Source organism: Dendropsophus ebraccatus, chromosome 11 (genome assembly GCF_027789765.1).
Source record: "Dendropsophus ebraccatus isolate aDenEbr1 chromosome 11, aDenEbr1.pat, whole genome shotgun sequence".
NCBI classification, from domain to species: domain Eukaryota; kingdom Metazoa; phylum Chordata; class Amphibia; order Anura; family Hylidae; genus Dendropsophus; species Dendropsophus ebraccatus.
In genome coordinates this window covers 79,106,780-79,127,331 of record NC_091464.1, presented here as the reverse complement: position 1 = coordinate 79,127,331, position 20,552 = coordinate 79,106,780, and the positions used below count along the sequence as shown (strand labels likewise).

At 43.1% G+C, this 20,552-nt stretch overlaps 1 protein-coding gene across 1 annotated transcript in view; it reads right to left on the bottom strand.

Annotated features, from left to right (window-relative positions):
- Positions 1–16,705, bottom strand: part of LOC138767426 (uncharacterized) — a 48,210-nt gene extending 31,505 nt beyond the window's left edge. Inside the window, exons 1-4 of the mRNA XM_069944929.1 lie at positions 16,633–16,705; positions 13,985–14,123; positions 12,292–12,434; positions 9,673–9,790 (exon numbers count right to left, since the gene is read on the bottom strand). Of these exons, the coding sequence (XP_069801030.1) occupies positions 9,673–9,790; positions 12,292–12,434; positions 13,985–14,123; positions 16,633–16,698 (466 nt within the window). The 5' untranslated portion in view covers positions 16,699–16,705. The remainder of the gene's footprint in view (positions 1–9,672; positions 9,791–12,291; positions 12,435–13,984; positions 14,124–16,632) is intronic.
- Between the last annotated feature and the right edge of the window lie 3,847 nt (positions 16,706–20,552).

The following is a 20,552-nucleotide window of genomic DNA, read 5'->3' as shown; positions in this document are numbered from 1 at the left end:
GATCCAGCCTACAGTAACTGTTATGGGCTTGAGAATGATGACTAAAATCCTTGACTCCCGGGTGCAGCAACCTCCAAAGGTCGACCAAGCGAAGGCGGGACAGCTCCTTTTTAAGTCTACGGATGGCATTCTTAGGGACAGAGGACCTACCTGTCAAGGAATCCAGGGCCGGGTCAAAGTAGAGATTGAAGTCTCCTCCCAAGACAATGTTGGAGCCATCTGCAAAGTTTGCTAGATCCTGCAATACTGTTAGGCCAAAGGCCACTTGTTCCTGGTTTGGGAAATAAACATTGGCAAGTGTTAACACAGTAGAAGATAGCTTAAACTTAACAAATAAAAATCTGCCCTCTGTATCCCGTTTTATATCTATGATCTCATGTTGCAACGCCTTATGCAAGGCGATAGAGAGACCGCAGACCTTCCTGTCGGGGTGAGTCCCATGAAGCCACGTGGTATAGTATTTGGAGGAGCATTTCGGGGTATTTTGGGCCGTGAAATGCGTCTCCTGGAACATAACCACCATGCGGTACAAAATTTGCCCCCGTTTTGAGGGATTGTTGAGGCCCCTGACATTATACGTACAGATTGTCACACAAGCCATAAGGAGGAATTAAAGAGCATCATAGCATAAGATCCCCGTCCAACACGGCAAGAGGAGGAAAGGAAAGGGAAGGAAGGGAGGGAGAAAGAGAGGAGGAGGGATGTAAAGACAAACCAGACATAGACAGACCAACACAAGACAGGCATAACAAACATATTTCAATACACAAAGTACTAATGAACAAACAGTAGCGCCAATCGCAAACCAGAGTGGAGACTAAGACGTCTCTAAGGCACACTAGTAGACAAATGTCTCAGGCAGCTTACGCTGTCTACCCTAAGTGGGGAAGAGTAAAGTCAGACGCGAAGCAACGTATCCCCCTCCACTATAATATAATAACATGAAATAAATCGTAAACTCAGCAGAATATGAACTCAAGGCTAGTTCAGCAACACCCTACAACACAGGTATAGCAATGCAAACTACTACACAGCAGAAAATGCTCATGGCGTCTTCTCCCTTTGGTGTCGCGCCTTCCATTGGGATCTGGATTCCACCCTCTGCCAGCTCTCTCCTGGAGGTGGAATTGGCAGACTGCAGACCGATGGCCAATCCGGGAGTGACAGCATAGGAATTTCAAAAGTTCCAAGAAAGTGAGGAAGATCCCCCAAGGACCGGAACACAGCCGATTTTCCATCCTTCTTAGCGTGCAGTTGGAACGGGTAACCCCATCTATATGAAATATCTTTCTCACGGAGAGCCGTTAGGATAGGCGACACCGCCTTGCGCAGTAGCAAAGTACGTCTCGCCAGGTCCGGTAGCAGAAGCACAGGACAACCCTTATAAGTCAAGTCCTTGATTTCTCGTGCCTTGTTCAGGATGGCTTCCTTTTCTTTATAGAAGTGGATCCTGCAAATTATGTCGCGTGGGCGCTGCGGATCCGTGGGTTTAGGGCCCAAGGAGCGATGTATGCGATCAATCTCTATCTTATGTTCTGGGGGACTTTGCAATAGCTCAGAGAAGAACTCCATAGCCCAGTCCTCTAGTTGAGCTGGGCCTATGTCCTCGGTCAGTCCTCTTATACGCAAATTATTACGGCGATGGCGATTTTCCAAATCATCAAAATGGAGCTGTAACTCAGCAATCTGGGTGGCATTGTTGAGAATCGCCTGTCTGTGCTGGTCAAGAACAGTATATGTCCGTTCCTGGGCCTCCTCAGCCTCCACAAGCCTATGACCCAGTGAATGCAGATCCTTATGAATGGCAGCCAAATCCTGTTTATGGGATGCTTCTAAGTTGGCAAAAAGAGAGTTCATCTCAGATCTGGTGGGGATAGCCTTAAGATGCACCTTCCAGTCCCATGCATCATCCTCTGTCTCTCCCCTCTGCCTCCCCGGACTGACCGGTATTGGCGTAGTCTCCTGTGGGGCCGCAACATGTGCCCAAGATGGCGCCCGTGGCGCAGCTGAATATGTCAGGCCGGGGGGTGAGATGGCCGCGCCTGAGGTTCCAGCCGCCGGCGGGGAGCGGGCCCCCTCTGCTCCCCCAGGATGATCATCTGCCAGACTGGAAGCGTCTGTCCCTACTGGGGACGATGCGGAGCAGGAAGGCGAAGATGGCGCCCTCCCCACCTGTGAGACCGCCATCCCGTCCGGCCCGGGATTCGTGCGGGTACTGCGAAGATAACGCTCCATAGAGCCCAAATTGTTAGCAGGGTTGAGGCTACGGGTGGTCCTGTGCCTCCCCCGACGCATTCGGGTGTTGCTGCGGTAGATAAATGTTGCTGAGAGCAGGTAGTTCAATGGAGAGGGACCGGAGCTCAAGCTCTGTGCTGCCTACTCCGCCATGTCCAAGCCATTGGCCACCAGAACTATGGGATACATAAGGGACAGCAAGAGTTTGCTAGCCAGCATAGAAAAATTACCACCTATGAAACATGTGTCCTGGCTGTCATGTGACGTTGTCGCATTGTATTCTAACATACCCCACGACATGGCCATCAATGCTTTAGCCTATCATTTAGGTAAATATAGTAACTATAGTAAAAATGTATCAGACTACATTCTATTAGTTACATGTTTTTTGCTGAATAACATTTTTTTTCAGTTTTCAGTACTTTCTATCTCCAGATCTTAGGCTGCCCTATGGGCGCTAGCTTTTCGCCATCTTTAGCTAATATTTACATGGCCTATTGGGAGGAGGTCATTCTGTATAGCGCTCATAACCCCTACTTAGGTTTTATTTTTTGGTATGGGCGTTATATAGATGACCTCCTCCTAATATGGCAGGGGTCACAGGAGGAAGTACAGAATTTTGTACAGTACCTTAATGGCAACACCATGAATCTCCATTTTACATCAGAATTTAACCCCAACTCTATAGCCTTCCTGGATGTTTCTTTACAGTTCAAGGATGGTAAAATCAGCACTAGCCTATACAGTAAACCTACGGCGGGCAACGGCGTCTTGCACGCCAAAAGTAGCCATCCCCCTCATACAACGAGGAACCTTACCATTGGGGAATATATTCGTTTAGTTCGGAATTGCTCTAATAACGAGACTTATCTACGGGAAGCCAAGAGTCTACAGGATAGACTTTTGGCGAGGGGCCATAAACTGCATGTTATAATAAGAGCTAGAAATATAGCCGAACAAAAAAACAGATCTCATCACCTACAAGATAGGGCACTAGACGGACCCCCCAATATGCAATCTACCTCTAAATCTATAACCTTTTCCACCAACTACAGCCCACAGTTCAAAGAAATACGCAGCATTATAAATAAATACATTCCACTGTTATTTGCTGATTCCAAGTGTGAACAGGTCCTTAACAATGGCATTAGATATGTAGCACGCAGAGGATGTACTTTAGGCAATCTCTTGTCACCTAGTGACATTGCTGCAAAGGATACCAATGTCCAGAACTGGCTGAATATAAAAGTTTTTTTCCGCTGTGCGGTGCCAGGCTGCAGCACATGTGTGTACACTGTCAAACAAACTTCTGTTGTGTCATGTGCCACAGGCCGCAGTTTTGGGATTCGAGCCTTCATAAATTGCAACTCTACACACACAGTGTATGTTGCTCACTGCACTGTGTGTAATTTGCAATATGTGGGATCGAGCATAAGAAAACTGAAAGTACGCATTGGCGAACATCTCACAGACATACGCACAGCAATAACCTCCAACAACTATCACTCGCTTTCAGGTTTTTCTAAACACTATGTAGAAAGCCATGGGGGAGATTTAAAAGGCCTGCAGATCTCAGCCATAGAAAGAGTTAACAAACCCAGGCCGGGGGGGGGGGGGGATTGGATTTTGCTACGAAAAAGGGAGGCTCTGTGGATTTTAAACCTGAGTACAAGATATCCGAAAGGATTAAATTACAAATCAGATCTATATTATATTTATTGAAACAAATTTTTGATATTCATGTGATGTTTATTATTAGAAGTAATTAAGATGTTTGTTTTTTTTTGTGATACTATGTAACAAACTCATTTGTGAGTAGTCATGTGACCTCCTCTCAGGTGAGGTGTTCCCCACCCTCCAAGGGGCGTGCACTGTCTAGAGCAGGACATCACATCCTACAGGTATATAAGCATGTAAACCACTGTGATACACTAGCCATGATTAAGGGGTTTTGACCCAGCAACGCGTCGGCGTGTTTATTTATTTGTTTTGTTTTGTTTTTTGTGATGTTTAAATACATTTTCTACATTTTAACCAAGCCGTGGATGGAACCTATTCATGTGATTTTAAAACAACGGCTGTTGTATTGAAATAATGGCAGTTATTTACTGTTATATGGCGGCCATCCACTCAATTTCAACATTGTGTGAACAGATCCTTTCTGTGTTTTTAATTCACTCCTGGATTTGGTTGCAATATGAGGACCACAATACTGACTGAAATATACATAGTGTGAACCCAGCCTCACACTGCATAGTATGTAGAAGTGCTGCTTTCAAGAAACTGGTGTCTGTGTCTCACAAGTGCATTTGTTCACTACCACCAACTAGACTACACTGGATACTGACTAGGTGGGGACCTGGCAGAGCCAGAGTCCAGCTGCACTACAGCTGGGACCGTCCTATCTTGCATCCTCTCTTCAGCAAGACTTAGGTAAGACTCACTAAGTGTGGATGTGTATTTCCTCCTACAGGAGGTGTAATGACCCCTGTGAGTGGTGGAGAAGAAAGTATAAAGAGAAAGGAGCATAGAGATAGGTAGAGAAGAAAAGAGGGCTCTCATTGGTGCGCAGATTAAAACAGACAATAACCCCTTAGTTACTACAGCTGTGCAATATACAAGTACAGTGACGTACAGTAGCGACATCTTGTGGTAAAACTTAGGTCCTTCTTCACAGTTACTTGGAGTACACACTTTTGCGAGGGGTGTAAATACTAGTAACACCAGTGGTGGGACACCACAGTGTCAGTTAACAATGACCCTGACTAAGAACATCTAGAATGCCAGAAACACATTGGTTGTCCTGGGTCATTGTACCTTATGTTTTTAGAATCATTGTGCAATAAAGAAGCTAAGAGTTTTCTCAGCCAAGCTTGATCTATGTGTGGGGTCATATTCCACTGGTGATCTGAGAAGCTTGCATTTGTTTGTCACAAGCTCCCGTGATAGCTCGGCTTAGAGGGTTCCCTTTGTAATTGTGATGAGTATACAAATATGCACGCTAATGGGTAACACTATTCTAAAGCTCACTCTTATACCTCACTGATACTGCAAATTGAACAACACACATACCCCAAACATTACTCAGAAACATCAATGCCGCCATCCTTATTGAATGTGTTCGATTAATAATGCCGCTACAATACGTACAGTATTATACAAACTGCATTCTAGCTGTAAACATGTAACAGGGACACCCACTTCTCTGCCCCCCTGCTAGTATCAGCAACACTAGATACAGTAAGGGTATGTACACACTGAGGAATAGGTGAAGAATTGAAGAGGAAAGTTTTCTGCTTAAAATTTGCTCTTCTTCAGCTCGGGCGGAATAGGCGCAGAAAGGGGAAATTCAAAGCCCCAATGACTTCTATGGGATTTTTCTAGGGTAATCCGCCCATCGACATGTTTGTTCTATGGGCGGAAAGTGGATCCGCGGTGCAACATTGTAAATTCCACCGTGTGAACAGAGCGGAAATCCCATTGAACACAATGAGACATTGCTCTCTACATATTTTACAGGAGGAATTTCAAGTGGAATATGTGAATTCAGCTTAATTACTTTTTGTTTTTTTAAATCCAATATCACTGGAGATTTAAAGAGTCACTGTCGTATTTTTTTATTTTTATTTTTTTGCAGAAATCAATAGTCCAGGTGATTTTAAGAAACTTTGTAATTAGGTTTATTAGCCAAATATGCCATTATCTGCATTTAAAAAGCCTTTTCCCAGGTCCCACCCTCCCTCATCTTTTCCATCCACTGCAAAAAAAAAACAGGAAATTATGACTTGTTGCATCAGACGTACCCTGTCTGGTCTATAGAGAGGGGAAGGGGGAGGAGGAAGGAGGGAGTTAGCCGACAGCAGAAAGCTGAGAACAAAGGGATTACAGGCACGGAGCTGGGTGACAGCTGTAATCAGAGCTCAGAGAGGTCAGTGGTGACTGTCAGAGGAGACAGAGGGTGAGGCATTTGTAGATTAACTCTTGGTTGTCCTGTTTTGGTGTTTTATTTTAGCTCTCTCCATAGGAGAACAATGAAGACAGGGGGGAGAGCTTCAAACTGCTTTTTCATGATAAAAATGCATTTTTCGGCTAATAAACCCAATTACAACGTTTCTAAAAAATCGCTTGGACTATTGATTTCTGCAAAAAAAAATTCACGACAGTGACACTTTAAAGGTTCTTCTCACTGTGGTTGAGTAGACGCTATTTATCTGCCTGAATGCAGCCGCCAGCTACAGTGCGTGGGAGGCAGCTCAGACTCTCACGGATGAACAGACAGCGTTGTTATATGAGACATACTTATCTGAAGCGGAGTGATTCACAGCGTGCAGAAGGATATTGGAGGTGTCATGGGTGTACGGCCACATAACATGTACAGTGTCAGCTCTATGCAGGGTTATAGAGACATTACAGAATAATGACCAAGGGCCACTGCCCTGTGTGTCTGTATTACATGTATATGCAGAGGAATTAAGAAATGGGTTTAGTAATAGATCGGTGAGCCAGGTGGATGTGTTGCACATGCAAAATAGACCGGTAGAGGGGAATTTATACATTTTCATGCTCTTAGGCTGTGTTCACACAATGTATAAACAACGTTGTTTTGAATAAAATTGCATTGAAGTCTGTGAACTACAGCCAGAAATAATTGACGTGATCATTGGTGATTCGTTCAATACACTGTGGAAAATAGGGGCCGTTGTTTGCATTGACTTCAATGCAAATTATTGCAGTATGAAAGTAACGGCCATTGTTTTAATTGTACATTGTGTGAACATAGCCTTAAATTTGTATCTTAGCAAATAAACACATGCTTATTATTTAATACTAGAAAATGTACCAGGCGCTGCCCGGGTATACATGCTTATTGTTTAATACTAGAAAATGTACCAGGCGCTGCCCGGGTATAAAGTATCAGTGTGTTAATTAGATTTGTTCCAAGGTCGCCCAGGAGGCCAATCTATGCCCTTGGGTTTTTTTGGTTTAAGGTGAAATCGCTAGGAGCCCTATATACATTATATTCCCCAACAGTTCTGCATTGTTTATGTAAATTGTAGCTTATGCACATTAGAAATAAACTAAAAACTTTAAACATCCTAAATACCTAATAGCCAAACTGAGATGTCATGTGATCAGACTGTATACAGAGCCTGGTTATATACATCATTGGCAGTTTTATATACAGCCTGGTTATATACAACATTGGCAGTGTTATATACAGCCTGTTTATGTACAACATTGGTAGTGTTATGCTAAGCTTTTCTATATACAACATTGACAGTGTTAGTGGAGGTCCTGTATACCTGTAGTATATAGCTGGTGGAGGTCATGTATACCTGTAGTGTATAGTTTGGGGTTCTGTATACCTTTTGTATAGAGTTGGTGGAGGTCCTGTATACCTGTAGTGTATAGTTTGGGGGTTGTGTATACAGTATCTGTAGTATATAGTTGGTGGAGGTCCTGTATACCTGTAGTGTATAGTTGTGGGGTCCTGTATTCCTTGAAGTGTATAGTTTTGCCCCCCCCCCCCCCCCGCCGACTGCAGACCATAAGTAAAGTGTGTGTGCAGAAAACCTGCAGCTTATAATAATAAGTGCATACACAATCCTGCATCATCATAATCTGGCCCTCTTAGGCACTACCTTTCATCCTTGATGAGGACAACACAGAAGAGGTTTCAAAGTTTCTAATACTGTAACCCCCCCCCCTTGCAGGTAACCCCGATACTGTATACACTGCCCCCACAGGTAGCCCCCATACTGTATACACCCCCACCCCTGCGGGTAGCCCCCATACTCTATACACTTCTCCCACTTGCAAGTAGCCCCCATATTCTATACATTTGCAGGTAGTCCCTATACTGTATACACTCCCCCCTTCTTGCAGGTTGTCCCCATAATGGATACACTCCACCCCTGCAGGTAGCCCCCATACTGTATACAGTCCCCCCTTGCAGGTAGCCCCCATACTGTATACACTCCCCCCTGCAGGTATCCCCCATAGTGTATACAGAGCCCCCCTTGCAGATAGTCCCCGTGCTGTACAAACTCACTTCTGCATGTAGCCCCCATGTTGTATACGCTCTCCCCTGCATGTAGCCCCCATACTGTATATACTCCCTCCTTCAGGTAGCCCCCCATGCTGTATACATTACCCACTTTAAGTAGCCCCCATGCTGTATACACTCCCCCCTTCAGGTAGCCCCATGCTGTATACATTCCCTAACACCCCCTTACTGTATACATTCCCCAACACCACCACCCGGCAGGAAAGCCCCTAATTGCATACACTGTACACTGTTAGGGTACAAACACACTGGGCGCATCCGCAGCGGGTCTCGCTGCGAATATCCCTGACCTGTGCACTCAATGGCAGACAAACTCGCAGCAGGATGCACATCCCGCTACGAGTTTGTCAGCAGCAACACCAACTCCATTCTATACCACATTTCTGTCCTGGTTTTGTTGTAGTTTTTCTTTTGTCACTGGCAATATTTAAAGTGTCACTATCATTTTTTTTTTTTGCAGAAATCAATAGTCCAGGCGATTTTAAGAGACTTTGAATTTGGGTTTATTAGGCAAATATGCCATTATCTGCATTCAAAGAGACTTTCCCCAGGCCTCCTCTCTCTTATCCACTGCTCATTATCAGGAAATCTCAATTCTTATACATCAGTTGAACCCTGTGTAAGGGGGGAGGGAGATTAGTTGCCAGCAGAGAGCAGAGAACAAACTATTACACAGCGGGACCTGTGGTATTCAGAGGTCAGAGAGGTCAGTGCTGACTTCAGAGGAGTATGCCCGTTATGTAGCTGTAAATTAACTCTTTGTTGTCCTGTTTTGGTGCCTCATCCTCCTCAACCTCTCTCCTCTTTATAAGAGAACCATGAAGATGGGGGGGGGGGGGGGGGGGAGCTTCAAACTGCTTTTTCATGATAAAAATGCATTTTTCGGCTAATAATCATAATAATACAAATTTCCTTAAAATCGCCTGTACTATTGATTTCTGCAAAAAAAAAAAAGTAAACGACATTGACACCTTAAACAGACACCTCAAAACTTTTAGACATTATATGTGATATATTTTTTACGATAGGTTCCTATTGATGATGGATGCCCCTGTATAGCCCCTTTCACTGTGTTTAATAATGGTACATGTCCCAGAACATTAGTTAATTAGCGGCCATAAACCTGATGTGAGGTATCCCACTTTACCACTGGTTGGCTGGGCAGCTGTGTGACGTCACAACTCTGAACCTGGAAGTAACTGCACTAGAGCAGCATAATACCGCAGGGGAGCCAGGAAGGTGAGTATACATTGGGTTTTTTTTACCCTCTACCCAGTATCCTGCTTTGACAACCCCTTTAGGGTCTATATTGTGTTATAATTCACCCGAAACAAAGTTATTTATTTCTCCTCTAGTTCTACCACCATTACCTTTTGTGTTGGATAACTGCAGTTTCCAGGCCAGAGTCCTGAGTGTGACTGGTAGGGGCTGATTTAGAAGAGCGTGTAGTTTTACCTTCATGCTTGGTCTGTTCTCTAAAATATTGATCTAAAAAGGAAAATTCATATATAAGAATATGAGAGACAACAGTATTTTGTTGGTAAAGCTGACTGCGCTGCCTTACAATCTTGGAAAAATAAAAAATAAAAATTGAATGTTTTTTTTTTTTTTGCAAAAGTGCCAGCGGACAGATGTTAGCTGGAAGTCAATGGAAGTTTATGATCGGCCGTACATACATGGGGGAGATTTATGAAAGGGTGTAAATATACACCTGGCGTAAACTGCCCACAGAAACCAATCACAGCTCCTCTTTATTTTACCAGAGCTGAAAGCTGAGCTGTGATATTTACACCCTTTCATAAATGTCCCGCATGGTGTTTTCTTGGGCGTTTTTGGCCTCTCTGGTGTTTTTTGAGTCTCTGTGGTGGTTTTTCCAACAGGCAGGATGCTGAGGGGGGTGGTTTTTTTTTTCTACCATAGACTTCAATGGGATTGTTCTGGTTGTCTCAAAAACACCATTGTTGGAATCCAGTGGTGGAATTCAATTAACACAGCAAAGAGTGAAATAGAGCAGTGGTACCTCGGTTTAAGAGTAACTTGGATTGAGAGCATTTGGAAGAAGAGCTCACAGTTTTTCAAAATTGTGACTTGATTTAAGAGCATTGCTTTGGTTTAAGAGCTCCCTGTACTGGGTGGGAGGGGGGTGGGGGAGGGTCATGGTCTACATAGCAGGGTCTTCATGACAGATCCGCCTCATGCTGAGGCTTGCATCAGGGGACAGGACTGTGAACGTAATTTCTTTATAGCTGTAACCCCTCTCTCCCCGGACAGAGAGCGCTGCTATACTGTGCCCACATCTGCCCTGCTCATTCCTTCATACTCCCTGCAGTCTCTGTCAGCCCTCGTGTTTCCCATCCTCTCCATTCTTGCTATAATGTGCCTGCTCTCACACTCAGCTATACACACTGCTGCTATAATGTGCCTGCACTTACACTCAGCTATACACACTGCTGTATAGAAAAAGCTTCTGCCACTGTCCTCCTGCACAGCTCTGTGATTCTCACTTCCTGATTGGTCCATGCTGAGCACCCCCCCCCCCTTTCCCATTGCCGTCATGTGACCACACAGACCTCTGACAGCAGCCCTGCTTCTCTATTCTAGCCTGCTGTACTACACTACTGCATTATGGGGATCTGCAGTTCCATCCTATATCTACAAACTGCTGCTGTGTTATCAGGGTTATGCAGTTACTATACATTATACCCCACATGCTGATTGCTATACTGTACAGTAACTTATATATCACATATCCAGCTGCTGTGTTATCAGGGTTATACAGTTACTTTACATTATACACCACATGCTGCTATACTGTACAGTAACTTATATATCACATATCCAGCTGCTGTGTTATCAGGTTTATGCAGTAACTATACATTATATACCACATGCTGATTGCTATACTGTACAGTAACTTATATATCACATATCCAGCTGCTGTGTTATCAGGGTTATACAGTTACTTTACATTATACACCACATGCTGCTATACTGTACAGTAACTTATATATCACATATCCAGCTGCTGTGTTATCAGGTTTATGCAGTAACTATACATTATACACCACATGCTGCTATACTGTACAGTAACTTATATATCACATATCCAGCTGCTGTGTTATCAGGGTTATACAGTTACTATACATTATACTCCACATGCTGATTGCTATACTGTACAGTAACTTATATATCACATATCCCGCTGCTGTGTTATCAGGGTTATACAGTTACTATACATTATACACCACATGCTGCTATACTGTACAGTAACTTATATATCACATATCCAGCTGCTGTGTTATCAGGGTTATACAGTTACTATACATTATACACCACATGCTGCTATACTGTACAGTAACTTATATATCACATATCCAGCTGCTGTGTTATCAGGGTTATGCAGTTACTATACATTATACTCCACATGCTGATTGCTATACTGTACAGTAACTTATATATCACATATCCAGCTGCTGTGTTATCAGGGTTATGCAGTTACTATACATTATACACCACATGCTGATTGCTATACTGTACAGTAACTTATATATCACATATCCAGCTGCTGTGTTATCAGGTTTATGCAGTAACTATACATTATACCCCACATGATGATTGCTATACTCTACAATAACTTATAATATCACATATTCAGCTGTTTCTCATTTTTTGTTTGTATTACATGTTATTCAGAATACAAAATCATTATTTTGGGGGTGTGGAAGCAATTATCTGAATTTCAATGATTTTTTAAAGGGAAAATTTGCTTTGGTTTAAGAGTAGATTTGGATTACAAGCGCCTTCCCGGAACGAATTATGCTCGTAATCCTAAGCACCACTGTATTGCATAATTATTGAGCCATATAATAGGCCCAGTAAATCAGTGCAGATATAACAGATTAGCACTTGTTTACTATAGTGATCGGCATGTGTAATGCGGCCTTTACACTCTTTCTTCTTTCACAGGTAGAAAAATAAATGTCACCTACCACCCCATCCTGAATATGAGACGCCACCGAATCTGACTGACTTCTTGAAGTGTTACCATCCGGCTGCTCCTGAGCGACATATTCGAGGATATTTTCTTCCAAGCTGGAGCTGATACGAGCTGAAAGGTCTTTGTACATAGCACCTGAACGTGAGACAATAACACCCATGTCTAGAAGTTATAGTGTGTGGAACATATACAAGACACAATACATATAGACAACTTCTCAGGGACACTCCTGACCTCTAATAGCCACTGGGCTTTTGTTTTAGCTTAATAACAATCAGTGTAGTATAGCTACATGCACTCACATGCACTATAGACAGTTGTATGGATTGATGTAGCCATTAGGTCTCATTCACACTTGTGTCTTGTGATCAGTATTTGTACTATAATTTTTTCTTGCCTCCCTCTTTTTTTGGCTTACAAATATTGAAGTATAATTCTGTTGTGGGGCTTTTTAGTTTTTTTCTATAGGTATGTACAAAATAGGCCGATTTGGCAGATCGCTCTGTATAACAAAGACAACGATCACTGACTGATTTTGTCTTTTATCTTTTGTCCCTCTTTTTTTGGCTTACAAATACTGAAGTATAATACTGTTGCAGGGGTTTTTAGTTTTATTATTTTTATTTTTTTATTTCTTTTTATTAGTTTTATTATGTACAAAATCGGCCGATTTTGCAGATTGCTCTGTGTAACAAAGACAACGATCACTGACTGATTTTGTCTTTTGGTCCTGATCTAAAATCATCAGCCACTGGGCCTATGTGTTACCTCTCCACACTCCCCGATGTCTTCCTAGCTTCTCCCCGCAGCTGTCAGTGCAACTTCAGCCGCTCTCTGAAGTGACAAGCCGCGCTCAGCCAGACCTCCGTGGCCAGTGATTGGCTGAGCCGCCTGTCATGTCAGAGATAGGCTCTGAAGGGGCACTGGCAGCTGGGGGGAGAAGCCAGGAAGATACTGGGAAGCATGGAGAGGTAACGCATATACAATTTTAAAACAAGGGCTGCACAGACATCGCTAAAGATATATAGATATATATATATTTATATACACACACACACACACAGCCCTTCCTGCACAATATTCGAGCCATGTAATAAGCTCAGTAAATGAGGTTGATCTAACAGATCGGGGCATATTAGATGGCCCGATTAATAGTGAACGAGCTAGATCGGCGCTTATTTACTGAGCCTATAACATGACTTATCATGGCTACGTTACCTCTCCTCGGTGTCTTCCTGTTTTCCCCCCCGCTCCCCGGTGCTACTTCAGAGCAGTCTCTGAAATGACAGGCTGCTCAACCAATCACTGGCTATGGAGGTCTAGTCCCGGCCAGGGATTGGCTGAATAGCCTAACATTTCAGAGACCGCTCTGAAGTTGTACCGCCGGCTGTTGGGAGTGTGGAGAAGACAGGAAGACATGTGGAGTGTGGAGAGGTAATGTATATACTTTATCATTTTCTTTACACTGTTATCAGCTTTTGGCCAAGTATCACTATTACACCTAGCGATGCGCACTTTGTGGGCGATGATTTAATGTCACGACCTTAAGACTTGATCAGTCGTTGATCTTTGTCTTTATTACACAGAGCCATGATCTTCTGAATTGGCCAGATTCGGCAGATTATCTCTTTGTTTAATGGGGCCCTTAGCCTATAGCATTCATGACCAGTAACTAATCCCAGTACCTGACTTCAGAGCTTTGGCTGCTTTTTCCAGGACAAAAATCTTTTCCGTTTCTGACAGGTCGTTGAAGAAGTTGATGTTATTCTCAGTCATCTGTTGTTGCACGGCATCATATAACTTACCTGTAAATTCTTCCCACTCCTATCAATACAGATAAAACAAGACAAGACCAATAAAACCTATTGAAAAAAAAAGGTGTAAAGTATAGATTATGTAAATCCCCATTCTAAGGCCCTGTGTTCTTCTAGCTTGGATGGAATTCGTGTTCTCTTCTCATTTTAATAGAAGTTGAGAGTAAATAACGATGATGTATACTCAGATTTTTTAAATATTATATATATTGTTATATATTTTATTAATTAAAATTTTTATTAATTTATGTTTTTTCTATTTCTCTAACAGGCTTGAAAGCAAGTATGAGCTAGACGCTGCAGATGGTTACAATCTTCCCCATGTTGTGGTTGCATATTAAAAAAAAGTGTCATTAATTGTGGCCCATGACATGATTTACTGTGAAAAACATTGTCCGGGTTCACGCGTCTCGGTCAGATTGTGGGAAACTGGGAACCTGCGAAGAATTAACATCATCTGCAAGCAGTTTGCTGGTTACTGGTGAAGTGTGTTACTGGCAGCTTCAGAGCGGTCTCTAAGCTGACAGACTGCTCAGCCAATCACTGACCGGGACCGCTGCAGCCAGTCATTGGGCACTATTACACGTAGCTATTACACATAGTGATGTATCACTATAATGCTGCGTTTACACGGAACGATTATCATGCAAATTTGCTCAATAATGATCGAATTTGAACGATAATCGTACGTTTAAACGCAACGAACGATCAAGCGACGAGCAAGAAATCGTTCATTTTGATCTTACAACATGTTCTAAAATCGTTGTTCGCTACAAATTCGCAGATCGTTCCGTGTAAACAGTTGTTCACTGATTTTACTTATGTGCGAGATAGGCTTAAGCGATCGCAAAACGCTTTTTCTGTACGATATATCGTTCTGTCTAAACACTGATCGTTATAAAAAAAATTGTTACTTCAAAATCGTTAATCCTACGATTGGTGAATTATCGTTCCGTGTAAACGCAGCATTACACATAGCTATTACACATAGTGATGTATCACTATTAGGGTCCATTTACACAGAAAGATTATCTGACAGAATATCTGCCAAAGATTTGAAGCCAAAGCCAGGAACAGACAATAAACAGGGATCAGGTCATATAGGAAACACTGAGTTTTCTCCTCTTTTCAAATCCATTCCTGGCTTTGGCTTCAGATCTTTCATAATCTTTCTGTGTAAATGGACCCTTACACGTAGCTTTTACACAGTGATGTATCACTGTTACACATAGCTATTACACATACAGATGTAGCCACTTTCAACATGATCCCTAACGCGTTAACTTTCTGATTTAATGCGTCACTATTATGCTGCGTTTACACGGAACGATTATTGTGCAAATTCGCACGATAACGATCAAATTCGAACGATAATCGTACGTGTAAACGCTGCGAACGACCAAGCGACGAGCGATAAATCGTTCATTTTGATCTTTCAACAAGTTCTCAAATCGTCGTTGATCGTTCGCAAAAAATTCGCAGACAGTCGTTCACCGATTTACCCTATGTGTGAGATGGGCTTAAGCGATCGCAAAACGAATTTCTGTACGATATATCGTACCGTCTAAACGCTGATCGTTATGAAAAACACATAGTTAATTGTACATCGTTAATCGTTACATCGTTAATTGTACGATCGGGCGAATTATCGTTACGTGTAAACGTAGCATTACACATAGTAATGTATCACTATTACACGTAGTGATGGATCACTATTATGGTACGTTTACACAGAGACATAATTCGCCCAATCAATTGTTTAACAATTTTGAAACAACGGTTTTGTTTTTATAGCGGTCGGTGTTTAGACGTTTAGTCGTTAGAAAATTCATACGAAAAATCGTTATTGCGATCTTTTACAAAGGGTATATCGGTAAAAGACTGTTTACACAAAGCGATCTGAGAATTTTCAGCAAACAACGATTTGAACATAGATAGATCAAAATGAACGATTTCTCGTTCATCGCTTGATCGTTTACTGTGTTTACACGGTACGATTATCGCTCAGATTCGATCATTATTGCGAAAAAAAATTACGATAATTGTTCTGTGTAAATGCAGCATTACACGTTGCATTACACATAGTAATGTATCACTATTACTATGTGTAGCTATTACACATAGTAAGTGATGTTTCACTATTGCACGTAGTGATGAACAGTCGTCAGATCATCTCATCATTTTCATTGGCTGATCATTGTCTTTATTACATGGGGTGATAATCTGCTAAATCAACCTGATTCTGCAGATCATCGCACCGTGTCATAGAGCCCTTAGTATCTTCTTATGCACTCAAGTTCAAAATGAAATTATAGCGCTTCCTCCCCTTATTTTATAATAGCATACTATAGCGCTGATACTTATTCCTATATACAGTATATCTATATATATATCATCTTCCCCTATAATACACTGCTATGGGGAGTCTCTCACTGATCACAACCTGCCAACTTCCCAATGATCATTCTCTGAATATGCAGGAAATCGCGGCTTATGTCGGTTTATAGAGACTCATTTACCTGCAGATTTTGGATCTGTAATCTTGTTTTTTCCAACCACAGGAGCCTTGCTGAGCCGGCCGCCATAGCCTCCTCTCTTCTGTATAAATTACCAGCACAGAAGTTGCTACAACAAACTATGCAAAGCTGCACCTGACGGGCGACGGAAGGAAGACTACCTGGGCTTATTGACATTGTCAGGATTCAGACAGCATTAACCCATTGTTGTCTGGAAGAGCCTTAGGGGTTCTTTATGGGCATCAGGCTCTGAACAGTACATGAAGAAGGGGGTACTGTATCATACAGGATCCCCTCTCCCCTGTCTGTATACTGTTCACTAGGCACTGAAGGTTACATTGGGGAAGTCAGCCAGCTTTCCCAGCATCTTGTAGGCAGTATAATGGGGTCATCCAGCTAACCCAGCCTATACTTAGTATGATCGGCTTCACCCAGCTTTCCCAGGATCCTGTACTCAATATGATGGCGGTCACCCAGCTGTCCCAGCATCCTGTATAGTAGTAAGTATAATGGCAGTCACCCAGCTTTCCCAGCATCTTGTTGTCAGTAGGATGGAGGTCACCCAACTTTCCCAGCATCTTGCAGTCAGTATGATGGAGGTCATCCAGCTTACCCAGCCTATACTTAGTATGATCGGCTTCACCCAGCTTTCCCAGGATCCTGTACTCAGTATGATTGCGGTCACTCAGTACTCAGTATGATTGCGGTCACCCAGCTGTCTAAGCATCCTGTATGTCAGTGTAATGGAAGTCACCCAGTCACCCAGCTTTCCCAGCATCCCCTTCCCAGTATGATGGAGATCACCCAGCTTTCCCAGCATCTTGTATAGTAGTCAGTATAATGGTCACCCAACTTTCCCAGCATCTTGTAGTGAGTATGATGGCGGTCACCTAACTTTCCCAGTATCTTGTATAGTAGTAAGTATAATGGCAGTCACTCAGCTTTCCCAGCATCTTGTTGTCAGTATGATGGAGGTCATCTAGCTTTCCCAGCATCTTGCAGTCAGTATGATGGAGGTCATTCAGCTTTCCCAGTGGCTTGTAGTCAGTATATGGAGGTCACCTAGCTTTCCCAGCATAATGTATTGTAGTCAGTATGATGGCGGTCACCTAGCTTTCCCAGTATCTTGTAGTCAGTATGATGGCGGTCACCCAGCATCTTGTATAGTAGTCAGTATAATGGTGATGACCCAGGTTTCCTAGTATCTTGAATAGTAGTCAGTATAATGGCGGTCACCCAGGTTTCCTAGCATCTTGTATAGTAGTCAATATAATGGAGGTCACCCAGCTTTCCCAGCATCTTGTAGTCAGTATGATGGCGGTCACCCCGCTTTCCCAGCATCTTATGCTCAGTATGGAGATCACCCAGCTTTTCTAGCCTCCTGTACTGGTTGGGGCTGAAAAGCAGGCACAATTAGGAACCTGGGAAAGCTGGATAACACTTTCTGACACAAGGGTAATATGCTGGGGCCAAAATACTGGGGTCTATAATATGCGAGGGACCTGATACTGGGGTCTGTAATGCTCATTCTCTATTGTCCCAATTGTAAAGTCTGTAAAATGAGAACAATATAGGAAGAATTCTGCCCCCCCCCCCAAACCGGTGACAAACCACACCCCTAATAAGCCACACCCACAAACCACACCTACAAAAAGTGGGGGGGGGGGCGTCAACACTCAGTGTGCCTAGGGCAGTATAAACTACAAATACAGGCCTGCCTCTACACCCTATGGTATGCCCCTACACTGTACCCCACTATATACGGTAGTTAGCCATCATACTGTATTTACCAATGTGGCTGGGCTCCTAGACTGTACGCTTCCCCGTAGTTATTCCTCCATACTGTATACCTCCCCCTCCCATCTGTAGCTCTTCCCCCCCATACTGTATACCCCCTTCTGTAGTTCTTCCGCCATACTGTATACTCCCTCTGTAGTTATTCCGCTATACTGTATTCCCCCCTCTGTATTTCTTCCCTCATACTGTATACCCCCCTCTGTAGTTCTTTTGCCATACTGTATACCTCCTCCCTCTGTAGTTATTCCCCCATACTGTATACCTCCTCTGTAGTTATTCCCTCATACTGTATACCCCCCTCTGTAGTTCTTCCGCCATACTGTATACCTCCTCCCTCTGTAGTTATTCCCCCATACTGTATACCTCCTCCCTCTGTAGTTATTCCCCCATACTATATACCCCCCTTTTTAGTTCTTCCTCCATACTGTATACCCCCCTCTGTAGTTCTTTGGTCATACTGTATACCCCCCTCTGTAGTTCTTCCGCATACTGTATACTCCCTCTGTAGTTATTCCGCTATACTTTATACCCCCCCCTGTAGTTCTTCCCTCATACTGTATACCCCCCTCTGTAGTTCTTTTGCCATACTGTATACCTCCTCCCTCTGTAGTTATTCTCCCATACTGTATACCTCCTCTGTAGTTATTCCCTCATACTGTATACCCCCGTCTGTAGTTCTTCCTCCATACTATATACCTCCCTCCGCCCTCTGTAGTCTTAGGGTCCTATTCCACGGGCCGAGCAGGACCCGATCAACGATGTAAACGAGCACCGATCTGCTAGATCAGCGCTCGTTTACTGGGCCTATTCCACGGCCCCAAAGATTGTGAAACAAGGGCTGCAGGGACATCGTTACCAATGTCCTTGCAGCCCTTGCTTCATACATTACCTGTCCGGGTGCAGGTCTTCTTCTTCCGGTCCAGCGAGCCGCAGCAGCTTCGGAGCGGGGCTTTCTGAACTGACAGATCGCTCAGCCAATCACTGGCCGCAGCGGTCCTGGCCAGTGATTGGCTTAGCGGTCTGTCAGTTCAGACAGACCGCTCCGAAGCCGATGCTGCAGTGCGGGACTGGGAGAAGAAGACCTGCACCCGGACAGGTAATGTATGGTTCTGCTGAAATCGTCGGTCGCCGCCGCGCACCGCTATTCCACCATAACGATGCGCTGGTGGCGAACGACGATTTTAGGTCTGAACCTAAATGAATGATCAGCCGATGACACGGTCATCAGCTGATTGTTCTCTCTATTCCACGGAGCGAAAAACGGGCTGATTTGGCCAATTATCGCTCCTGTGGAATAGGCCCCTTAGTTTCTGAGAAACACAGTAATATCATACACATGCGGAGGACAGATTATTTCCAGTTCTGGAAAATCCCTTTAAGCTAGATAGATTGCTCAATTTTAACATATTCAGATATACCAAACTGCTAGAGCCTAATAAAATGAGAATATTAATCATGGATCTACTTTCACAATTGTTAAACTTTTGTTGTACTAAAAGTAATTGACAAACTTCAAGTGAAGAAGTGAAAACTTCTCTAAATAGAACCAGTATCGGTACATCTAGATGCAACAGAAGAATAACCTTTACAATACACTTCTTTCTACACTCCGCTGGTTTTGACCTTTACAATCATGTATTCTGCTCCCGGGCTCGGGATGTTTACACTGCTGTTACGTCAGGTGAATTATTTTACGGAATCTTTATAAATCTGGAACCTTCTCTTGTATTGTCGAGCAAATTATTTAGAATATAAGTTTCCTCCTCATTCAGAAACGTTTTGCAGAATAGTTTCAGGGAAATATTGGGTGTAGTAGGTGAATGATATTGCCTTATAGCACTCTTCTGTGTAATGTTAAAGGGAATCTGTCACCATAAAAATGCCACCTAAACTACCACCATGATGATATAGAGCAGAAGGAGCTGAGAAGATTGATATATATCTCTGTGGGAAAACATTTAGTGTAACTTGTAATTTATTGACTGAAATCTCTGATGTTTTCAGGCTAAGGAGTCACGTCCATTGGGTGACCCCGCCCATTGGACTCCTAAACCCAGAATGATCAGGGATTTCCGTCAACATGTTACAAGTTATACAGAATCTTTTCCCACAGATATATATATATA